The sequence below is a fragment of the Balaenoptera physalus genome (assembly GCF_965194825.1).
Source record: "Balaenoptera physalus genome assembly, chromosome: 7".
In the NCBI taxonomy this organism is placed as follows: domain Eukaryota; kingdom Metazoa; phylum Chordata; class Mammalia; order Artiodactyla; family Balaenopteridae; genus Balaenoptera; species Balaenoptera physalus.
In genome coordinates this window covers 97366860-97379049 of record NC_138886.1, presented here as the reverse complement: position 1 = coordinate 97379049, position 12190 = coordinate 97366860, and the positions used below count along the sequence as shown (strand labels likewise).

The 12190-nt window shown below is 41.1% G+C and overlaps 1 protein-coding gene across 4 annotated transcripts in view; it reads right to left on the bottom strand.

Annotated features, from left to right (window-relative positions):
• The window catches only part of FAM120A (family with sequence similarity 120 member A), a 103597-nt gene that overhangs the window by 67674 nt on the left and 23733 nt on the right, over window positions 1-12190 (bottom strand). For all 4 annotated transcript variants that reach the window (XM_082469610.1, XM_082469609.1, XM_082469612.1 and 1 more), the window contains exon 3: window positions 12029-12111. In XM_082469610.1, coding sequence (XP_082325736.1) covers window positions 12029-12111 — 83 coding nt within the window. The remainder of the gene's footprint in view (window positions 1-12028; window positions 12112-12190) is intronic.

The window sequence follows — 12190 nt, the reverse complement described above, 5'->3', positions numbered from 1 at the left end:
TGCAGGCAGCCTCTCCCAGCGTGTGCACCCTGACACCGGGACACCACAGACGACTGGGCAGCCGCATACTGTCCCATCCCACCTCAAGTGAAAATGACAGAGTCTGTCATTTTGGTTCCTGTGGATAGCCTCGTCTTCACTACCCCCACTCCCCACAACACTAAGGCTATAAAATCCTTGAAGTGAGAAGATCCTATAATTAGAGGGCCCCTAAATCCCTCTGAGAGGCTAATTAACACCGCCCTGAAACTGCGTCCTTTATAATTTCCCATGGCCCGGACTCCTCCCTCACGCCCCACCACCCCTCGCTCCCCCAGCTTCACTCCTAACCCAGCCTTCCAAATCCAGCTCAGGGTGAGACTGTTGGTGCTACTGCTCCCAAGCCGCATCTTGGCTGCTCTTTAAATGCAAGTGAATCTAAAAACAAGTTTCACATAATATCATTGCTGAAGCAGAAGAACCTGATCCACTTCACTGCCATTTGGAAAAGAGCAAAGTGAAAGGATTACAAATCTTGGCAATTTTCAGGAAGCAAACTAGAAACCTGATTTGATCAACATTCACTTGTGGGTAAGGTATTATTCTAGAAAATAAGAATATGGAGCAGCTCCCCAGTGTCTTGACTTCAAGAAGCTCACATTCTTATTGGAGAAAAAAATGCTGACCAGACTCCAACAGGGCCCTCAGAGGACACCCTGGAGGAATCATGGCCCAGCTGAGGAGGGAGGAAGGCTTCTGCACCCTCTGTGGTTCTCAAAGTGCAGGCCCTGAGAGCCAACCCAGTGCCGTCTTGGAGCCCCCAAACCAACGAAAAGAGTTGTGTGAGGGGGCTCTGGCAGTTTGTTGTAATAAGTCCTCCAACCACTAAATCACTGAACACACCTTGAGGGCTAGTATTTTCTAAAAGAGTCAGGAGCAAGGAAAACATTTAAACACCAAAACCGTTATGGCTATGCCTTGAGATTCTTGAAAAGTTATGACGTGTATCAATATCTTGTATACATTTGCTTAAATATAGCTGTGAAAAGGATGCTAAAATGCAATTAATCACAAACAATGCTAAATGTGAGCTCTGCAGGTGGAAACTGTTATGCAGATATACCGAAGGATTTAATGGATTTGAATTTAAAGTATTTAAAGTATTAACTGTCAACAAAGAAAAATTCCATCACGTTTTATGAGCAAGGGTCACCAGTAGGCTCACAGGGAAAGGAGGGCAGGCCTGGGCTCCCTCCTGCAGAAGTGTCTGCATCCAGCTGGGGCTGTACTGTCCTGTGATTGAGTTCTTCTAGACTATATGCCACACACTGCTCTCAGCATGCATCACTTCATTTAATCCGCAAAACAATGCTGTGAGGTGTACTCCTAAATGTACTCCCCATTTGACAGGAGTTCATTCAGGCACCCATATGAGCCAACGAGGTGAGTAGCTGGGCCACCGCCTGACCTGCAGACTGCACACCTGGCCACCACACTCTGGTCTAGTCGTCTCTAAATTATGCCTCTTTTAGCATTAAATGTCCTTTTCTACGAAATGATGGTAGACGGCGAGTTCCTTTTTCCTCTAACATTCTTATTTAGAATAATTAAAAGTTGGCAACACAACAGTAGCCCTCCCAACTTTTGTCTTCCCCAACAGATCCGTGAAACCCAAACCCCTGTTGTCAACAAAAGGAGCTACAGAAAGATTTTCAACAGGAAAGGTATGAAATCAGGCCTGAGTTCCAGACACATGGAGGATGGGCATGAAGGCAGAGGAACAAAGGAGGGAACATTAGCAGCTCCTGCGTAAACCTAAGTAACGATAACACAGGTGGTCGAGAAGGACAGGATGAGCAAGGTGGGAAAGGTCAGATGTAGAGTCAGATGCAGAGAGGAGAAGAATCAAAGATAATTCTCAACTTCTAACCTGATGACTGCAGGGACAGTGGTATCACTAGCGAGAAACAAAATACAGGAGGATAAACCTATTTAGAGAAGGTGACGACATTTCTAAGTTAGAAACATCAAATTTGGTGCACAGGTGCAGTGCCCAAGTGGAGATGACTTGGTGGACAGTGGGATACACCCTGCAGTTCAGGGAAGGGGTCTCTTGGGAGAAGTACACTGGAGAGTCATCAACATAGTAGTTGAAACCTTAAGGGCAGATGAGACGTGCCAGAAAGAAAGTGTGAGGCTCACAGCAAGGTACAGAGATGGATCCTAGGGAATGCACATGCAACCAGAGGAAGCCAGCTCACACGAGAGACAAGGAAAGGATGTGGAAATAAGGAATACAGAACAAAGCTGGGGTCTGGGAATCAAGGCAGGAATTTCCCCAGAGGGGTGAGGAGAGCAGGATGACTGACAGTGTCAAGTGCTCCAGAGAGGCTGAAAATCATTTGACAAAGCATTTGTCAAATCCACAGCCTTGGACAAAGACCCAACTGTGTCCACCAGAAATCGGTGGGGAGGGGCGCAGGGGGCGGTGAGGGTGGATTAAGCTGTTGGGGACATTATGGAAGGCTGCCTTCAGGAGAGTCGAGGATGAAAAAGAGAGTTAGGAGAATATGGGAGACTAGAGCACATTTACAAACTGAGGGCCAACGACCAAAAGAGGGGGGCGTCTACACAGGAGCAAGGAGTTGATTGGACGAAGTAACGCAGGGCTCCTTGGATGTGTTCAGTGACAACAGCTCAAGAATGTCAGTATAGTCTAGTCTCAGGAAGTAAAATGGGCCTGGATGAAGAAGAATGAAAACAGGGGAACGAGAAGCTGAGGACTCTCACCATCCTCGGATAAAGGGCCTCTCTGTAAGAGAAAGTGTGAAACTGAAGAGAGGTCTGAAGAAATGATGAATGTTTAAGATAAATATTAAGGAGAATAAAAGGATTAACTGCTGACACTGATAGTTTGGTTGAAGTTGGAGACCATAGTTTTAAAAATCAGTTTTACTGAGATATTTTACTTAAAGTAAAATTCATCAATTTTAAGCACATAATTCACTGAGCTCTGATAAACGCATACATTAGTGTAGGCACCGCCATAATTATGAAGTATAACGTTTCTATCACCTCAAATAGTTCCCTGTGCCCCTTCCCATCATAGCCCTAGGCAACCACTAACCTGCTTTCTATCACCATACTTTTGCCTTTTCCAGGGTTTTACATGAAAGCAATCATATATTTCTTTGGTGTTTGACTTTTCACTTAAGATAATGCTTCTAGGATTCATACATATTATAAGAAAGTAGTTGGTTCCTTTCACTGCTATCAGCATGTCATTGTATGACTGTCCCACAATTTATTCATCCATTCACCAGCTGACTACTGCTTGGTGTGTTCGAGACTACAATGGATAAAGCTGCCAGGACACTCAGGTTTAATTATTTTTGTGAACATAGGATTTCATTTCTCGTGAGTAAATGTCTAGCAGCGGGATTGCTGGGTTATATGGTAGGTATATGTTTAACTTTGTAAGAAACTACCAGACTGTTTTCAAAGTGACCATTCTGGATTCTGCTTCCCAACAGCCACATCTCAGAGCTATGGGTGCTGACATGCACTGACACTTGGCATCATCTGTCTCCTTCATTTGGCCCATTCCAGTGGTCAGGTAGTGCAGCTCGTGATGGCTTTAATTTGCATTCCCTAATTCCATGGAGCATCTCTTTGTGTGCTTACTGAATATTCTGTAAAACGTCTGTTCAAAATTTCACCCATCTTTTTTTGTTGTTGGGCTGTGTATCTTCTTATTGTGTTGTTCTTTACATATTCTGGATACAAGTCCTTTACCAGAGATAATATTCTGCAAATAGCTCCTCTCCCTCTGTTGTTGCTTGCTTTTCATTTTCTTAACTAAGAAATCTTTGACTAACTCAAGGTCATAAAGATCCTCTCTTATATTTTCTTCTAGAAAAATTTTTATATTCTTTTAATTTTTGCATATGGATATCCAGCTATTGTAAAAACTAACCCTTCCCCATTTAGTTACTTAGGGACTTCTGGTGAAAATAATTAAATATATATATAGGTCCATTTCTGGACTCTGTTCTGCTCCATTGATCTGTTCGACTACCCTTATGTCAGTACCACACTGAGTTGATTATTATAGCTTTAAAGTGAGTCTAATACTAAGTCCTTTCACTTTGTTCCTCCTTTTCAACATCACTGATGCTATTCTAGGTCCTTTGCAATTCCACATGAATTTTAAAATCAGTTTTTCAATTTCTACTTAAAAAAAAGCTTGCTTGGATTTTGATTGGGATGCAGTAAATCTATATAACAACAGAGTCTTTTGAGCCATAAACACGTACATTTCTTCATTTATTTAGCTCCTTCTTTAACTTGGACCATAAGTTTGCAGTGGCATCCATTAGCTGTGTGGTTCTCAAATCTTCTCTAGATAGTACCTATCTAGGGTGGAGGGGTCTGCTGGGCAGGTGAGATGGAAGAAGGAGCAAGAGAAGGGTGATGTTGGTACAACCAGTTCAAGATGACCCACCAAGAGGTCCAGGCCAGCTAGGGAAGAAAGAAACAGTGAACAAATAAATGGGCAGAAGGCCCCAGGGCGGGCAAAAGAGCCAAGTGTCAGCTTATGAGAATACTAAAGATAGAAGCGGTGGAGACAAAAGGGAGAAGGGATATTAAAGTGTACGATAGGAAATGGAGCTCTTCTGGGAGAAGACCCAGTGTATGACTCTGGGCCTAGAAGGCTGCAGTATAGTATACACTATTTTACTGGAAACAATATGCAGCCAAGTTGTCTGTGGGTAATCTCCAGTACTCTGACCTTGCCTGAGTCTCAGAAGAGTTATCAAAGGACACCATCATGAAAGTAAAACGACAACCCACAGAATGGGAGACAGTGTTTGCAAATCATGTATCTGGTAAGAGACTTGTATACAGAATATATTTTTTAAAAAACTCTTACAACTCACTAATAAAAAATTTTAAAATGAACAAAAGATATGAATAGACATTTATCCAGAAAAGGTAAACAAATGGCCAGTGAGCACAGGAAAAGGTGCTCAACATCATTAGTCATCAGAGAAATGCAAATCAAAACCACATCACACCCACTGCAACAGCTAAAAATAAAACAACAGACAATAACAAGTGTTGGTGAGGTTGTGGAAAAGTCAGAAACCTCACACATAGCTGGTAAGAGTATAAACAGTATAGCTACTGTGGAAAACAGTCTGGTAGTTCCTCAAAATGTTAGGCATAGAATTACCATGTGACCAGCAATTCCAGTCCTAGGTATACACCTGAGAGAAATGAAAACATGTCTACACAAACACTTGTACTTGAATATTCACAGCAGCATTACAAAGCCAAAATGTGGCTGAACAACCTGAATGTCCACTGACTGATGAATGGATTAAACATGGTAGGTATACCCACACGACAGACTATTTTTTGGCCATAAAAAGAAAAAATGAAGTGCTGATACATGCTACAGTGCGGATGAACCTTGAAACAACATTATGCTCAATGAAATAAGTCAGACACAAGAGGTCTTATATGTAATTCCACCTATATGAAATGTCCAGAAGAGGCAAATTCATAGAGGAAAAAGTAGATTAGTGGTTGCCAGAGGGTAGAGGAGGGGGAGAAATGGGGAGTGACTGTTAACAGATAAGATACTGGGTTTCTTTTTGAGGTGATGAAAATATTTTAAAATTAGACAGTGATGATGGTTGCACAAACTCTGTGAAAGCTAGAAACCACTGAATTGTATACTTTAAAGAAGTAGATTTTATGATATGTCATTATATCTCAATAAAACTGTTATAAAAAGAAAATTTAAAAAACATTCTAACCAAGAATGGCAATTTGGAAGTAAACTGCCAGCAAACCCCAATTCTGTCACATGTCCTTCTGGACCCAGATTGGGCTAGTCTCAAGAAAAGTCACATCTCCGGTTGAGCCGCCTGGGAGTGCTCAGAGCAGAGAGACCACTGGCAATGTGAGGGGTGTATGTGTGCACACCCAAGACACAGTGTCGGGAAACTGCCAAAAGAGCCACATTTCCAGCAGAAGTGATCTCTTCCAGTCAGTGATGGAGAAGGCCTACTTATGAACAAGGCGGAGATTGTGGACCCACAGGGGGAGGAAATAAGCTTGAAAGTGTCTGCACACATTTTTAAAACTGAGAATATGCCACTTATTTAACATAAAACTAGAAGATTCCAGGTCATGAGAAGAAACAGAGAAAGCAAAAATACCCTAAGTAAGCTTCTTCTTGTTTCATTGAACCTATCACTCACCACCCCAGGAATCAGAAGTCGGGCACTATAAACACTGTATCTTTCAGATTGCATTTGGACCACGAATCTCCCCTCCTCTGGCTAGGTCATGCATTTCAGCTCACTCGGAAGAATTCTGCCCGCAGGCCCAGGGCAGGCCCAGTCCCTCAAGAGGAAGGAGCTAAACTGAAAGCAATCCTGTAACAACTAGGGAACACAAACCCCTCCCATGACTCTGTCCCTCCTTCCCAGCAAAGTGACCTGTGATCCACCCACAATCTGTAAAACAGAGACAGTAAAGCTATTCTTGAGTCCCAGTGATTTCAGCAGATTCCTCAGCATGCCAAGCTTTCCATCTTCACTTTATTTATTTATTTTAATATTTATTTATTTTTGATGTGGACCATTTTTAAAGTCTTTATTGAATTTGTTACAATATTGCTTCTGTTTTATGTTTTGGTTTTTTGGCCCTGAGGCAGGCGGGATCTTAGCTCCCCCACCAGGGACTGAACCCGCACGCCCTGCATTGGAAGGCGAAGTCTCAACCACTGGACTGCCAGGGAAGTCCCCCATCTTCACTTTAAAACCAACTCGGGACAGGGAAGGAAGCTCTGATGGGAAGATATAAACAAGCAAAAATCTTTTGAGTTCAGTCTTTTATTTTCCATTTAAGGATTCCATATATAAATTTTAAATGAGCAAAGAATAAGACTTCTTACTAAAAGCAAGTTTCCACGACCTAAAAGCTTAAAGCCCAGTACCATTAATCTGTGCACTGAAATTCCAGACTGTTAAGAATGTGCAGCTCACTGAATGCATGATGATGATGACATTATAATAATAATATTAGTAGGATGTACATTTTAAAACAATTCTGGAGTACCAAATATCAACCTGTTAAAAGTGGTTCTCTTCCACGAGTGCAATTATAAATAGCTCTCACTTCCACAATGCATAATGGTTGAATTTTTCAAGCTTCCAGGCCCCTAACATTATTTTCTCTAGAGCCCAAAAAGTCTTTAGATTTTAGGAAGTACTTCTTAGCTCTTATGAAACTATAGGATGACTTTTTGAGAAAGGAATATATTGAGTTAACTTCAATTAACTCTAACATGCAAGCAGGAATTCCTTCTTTGGAAGGTCTTAAGTGCCCAAACTGCCACCTCTTGCAATGCCTTAAAACAGCAGTCCCCAACCTTTTCGGCACCAGGGACTGGTTTTCTGGAAGACAATTTTTCCACGGACAGGGAGGGGGATGGTTTCAGGATGATTCAAGCACATTACCGTTATTGTGCACTTTATTTCTGTTATTATTACATTTATATAATGAAATAATTATACAACTCACCATAATGCAGAATCAGTGGGAGCCCTGAGCTTGTCTTCCTGCAAATAAGGAGCACACAACCTAGATCCCTAGCATGCGCAGTTCACAGTAGGGTTCGCGCTCCTATGAGAATCTAATGCCGCAGCTGACCTGATATGAGGAGGAGCTGAGGCGGTAATGTGAGAGATGGGGAGCAGCTGTAAATACAGTTGAAGCTTCACTTGCTGGCCCGCTGCTCATCTCCCGCTGTGCGGCCTGGTTCCTAACAGGCCACAGACCAGTCTGTGGCCCGGGGACTGGGGACCCCTGCCTTAAAAGGTGGAACTCAGAATAATTGAAGCCCATCTTTCTATTCATGCACAATTTATACTCAACTTTCTTTCAGAAAGGATCCCAGAAAGTCTGATCATCAATCTCTCTCTAGTAAGGTTGCACAGTACGTTAGATATACCATAAAACTCAAAATGCCTGAAATCATGCTGCTCTTCTCTCTGGCAGCTGGCTCCACAGTGTGAAACCCAGACAGGGGCCACGTACGGTGGATATGAAGATCACTGGTTGGCTGGACACTGATCACAGCAGGTGCAGCTGCTACCCGCTTCCCCTTCAGGGAAGCCAAGAGAGAGGAGATCCTTCGAGTCCAGGCTTCATCCTGAGGGCCCACTGCGAGCCTTGCCATGTGCCCTGACCTTGGGAATGCTGGGGTTGCATGGACTGCATGGTGAGACACAGATGGCTCTTCTGTCCACCTCCTAGGTCCTAGGGACCCTAACATGCTACTCACCCAGAACCAGACTCCCTCCTCCCCGGGGTCAACTGCCACATCCTGTCCCTAAAGGCATTGGTAAAAAGGATTACTCAGTGACTTTTGGTGGCATGTAAAAAATATAAAGTTAGAGATAACTTCTGGTAAAACTCTAGGTAAATTTAAAACAAAACATTCCTAATCTGACCTGACAGACTGCCCTGGTATACAGCTGCCTCAGGGAAAAGATAAAGCTGGTAAAGGAAGGTGACTTGGGACTTCCCTGGTGGCGCAGTGGTTAAGAATCCTCCTGCCAATGCAGGGCACACGGGTTCGATGCCTGGTCTGGGAAAATCCCACATGCCGCAGAGCAACTAAGTCCATGCACCACAACTACTGAGCCCGTGCGCCACAACTACTGAAGCTCACGTGCCTAGAGCCCGTGCTCTACAACAAAAGAAGCCACTGCAATGAGAAGCCCACGCACTACAACGGAAGAGTAGCCCCCACTCACCGCAACTAGAGAAAGCCCATGCACAGCAACGAAGACCCAACGCAGCCAAAAATAAATAAAATTAAAAAAAAAAAGGAAAGTGACTAAAAATAAGTGAACCTGAAGGTAGGGTTATATCAATAAATACTAAAGACTATTTAAATCAGAAAGAGAAATGTACAAGAGCTAGGACTTAGAGCTTTGAGAAGAGGCAGAAGCAGCAAGGGAACTTTCAAGGACGTATTTTAATTTAATTGGACACACAGAGGGAGAAGGAGTTCAAGAGAAACCAGCACCTGCCTGGCCCGGGGCTGATGGGCAGAGCTAGGCTTGGGGGGAGTGGCGGGGGGGGGGAGGCAGTGTGCCAGGGGAGGGGCACACTGCCTGCTTGCCACAATTGGGGTGGTGGTATAGAGAGACCAAAATAGAACCTGAATAGCTATACAGGAGAACAACACTTGTGGGAGGTCTGGGGAGAGGAAACGCGAGCATAAAACTTGCAAAGTAGCCTGTCCAATATGAAGGAAATGGTGAAGGGACTCCGGGGCCGGAAGTACTTGGGGGCGTCATGAATGACTGATGGGGATAAAAACTTGAAATACATGAAACTGAATACGAAGTTTAGGAACACAAAAACCATTAAAATGAATACAATGGTTGAAATGTTGACAGGGATAAGATTATGGTATTACATGTTAAGGGGTGATTTGAATTTATTAGATAATAAGTTCATATAAACCAACCCTCTGTGAACAATAAACTAGTAGATATGACTTTGGTGAAACACTTTGGCAAAATAAAGGATGATAAAAGGAATGCTTGAACTTGGGGATGCAAAATCAGATATCTTTAAAAGCTGTGTATACAACATACTGTGTTAAAAAGGAACAAATGAAAATCATACGAAAGTTTCATAAACAACAACTAACCAAATTTTCAAAAGATGTAGTTAGTTTTATTACTGTGAAAAAGAAGAGACTAAAAAAGCAGATGGGATACAGATAATTCTATACAGTAGTAATGTTCATGAGAAAAAAACCACATTCAATATCCCACAGTCTTTGTTAAAATGATTAAAATGATACTATACACAGAAAACTATGTATAAAAGGTCAAAACATAAAAGTTATGCAATTTTTGAACTCAAAGCTGGACATGCTTTGCTTTTCAGAATGTGACTTTAAAAATCCTACAACTTATTAACTCACTGAAAAATTATTTTGGACTGCTTCACTATGCCATAAAAACACCCAGCTAATATTTAAAATACACATGATGATAATGCAAAAAAAATCTGATTTGCTTTAAAAAAAAAAACCAACAAACAATCCTATAAACAACTTTCAGAGAACAATAGAAAAATGTGAACATGGACTTAATATTAAATGACATTAGGGAATTATTGCTAATTTAGTTAATGTGATAATAGTAATATAATTAAGAGATTATCCTTATTTTTAGGTGGTGGTGATGTAAACCACAGTTCTCACAGGTGAAGTGTTATGATATCTGCAACTTACTTCCAAATAGTTGAGTTAAAAAACAAACACACAGATACAAATATACTTTAGAAGAAACTGTTAACTATTTAACCAAGATGGTGGATATATTGATAGACATTTTCTATTTCAACTTTTTACATACTTAATATTTTTCTTAACAAACTACTAGGAAAAATACATGATAATGATGTTTGTAACCTATCAATAGTTTGAGTTGGTTTTCCAGTAATTATTCAAACAGCTCCTCACTTCTAACCTCTGACACATGAAACAAGGCAAGCTCAATTTAGATATATGTATATGGTCTGGGATCCTGGGAGCCTCTCACCCCGGCTACTCAAAACTCTACAAACCTTCTAAAAAACAAGCCTTCATTTTGTCTCAACTTATAAAAGCATACTGCTTAATGAACCTAATGAGCACAATACTTCTTCCGAGTCCATCTGATTTCGGACTATACTTTTCCTATTCTGCAGTTCAGTAATGGTATCACCAGGAGCTTGGAATCAAGATTACAAATTGTAGCACTCTGTAAATGAAAACACACATGAAGAACACTCTGGCCAATAGCAAATAGAAAGCTGTTCCCCTTCAAGGACAAAAAAGCAAAAGAAAACAAGTAATTTCTAACAAGAGGAGAAAAACTGACTTTTGAACAGAAGTTTTAAAGCCCCATACAAAGAACTGTTATGATAAAAAGGAAAACATCAGGACTCATCAATAAGAAATGGAAAAGAAAGGGGATTCTAGGCAGCAAGAAACAAGATGAAAGAGGCAGGAAAGGAATGCCGCTTGAACTTGCAAGTATCACAAAAGCTCACTATAAGCTAAAACACAAAAACTCCAATTTGGAGGGCAATTCTGACAACAGGAAAAAGTGCATTCAGAAACCATTCCATGCAACCTCCCTATTACTATGAGGAACTGAGGCCCAGGCTGCCAGCCAGTGTAGGTCCCGACTTCCCAGCTCCCCACCTAACAAGTGGCAGTTATGATCACAACACTAAATAGCAGAGAACACCAGAGCCACTTTACCCAGCAAAGGGAATACGGAAAATCACAGGAAGCCACTCACAAGTACAACTCCAAGTTCCCTAGTGGCTCATACCAATTTCACTACTATGTTCACATCAAACCGTAAACCTTCCCACTCTAGAAAATCAGTTAAGTGAGTCTTCTTGGATGTCCATTACTTTCACAAACAGGAAGGGGAGAAAAATAAGAAAATAAATATTAACAAAATAGTACAAATGGACCACTTCTCTAATGAACTTGGGTCTCCTCCATCATTCAAATAGCATTAAAACTGTAAATCGATTTTTACAATATTGAAAAATTAGTAAGAAAATTATGAAATTTATCAAACTATGCTAAGATGTTGATCTGAGTAACAGAAGATGGTATTATCTACTGAAAAAATTAATACTTGTAGGTAAGAAAATTAATACATAAAAACTTTAGCTAAAAAATTTCCACCTATCTAGGTATACGGCATGAAGAATTCCTCTAAGGGAATTTTTAAGGACATTTATATATTTCCCTAAAATATAGGTGCTGGGAACAAGATAAGACAGGTTGTTTGTTTTTTAAGGCAACACAGATTCTGAAGTTAGGGGGAAGCAGAATATTGCTAATTTTGTGGTATATTTCCTTCTACAATAAAGAAACATTATTTATATTACGAAAGTAATAGCAAAATCAACAAATGTTGGAAATGAAATGAATCTGTACCTTAAGTGAGGCTAGTGGATGTTCTGGACCAAGTAAACTCCAATGAAAGGAAGCCAGATCTTCATCAGGTAGAATGTGATTTCCTGGAATACAAACAGGGATACCATAAAAGCCATCATCATGAGTGACACAGGGGAAACTCAATATCATTGCATGTTATAA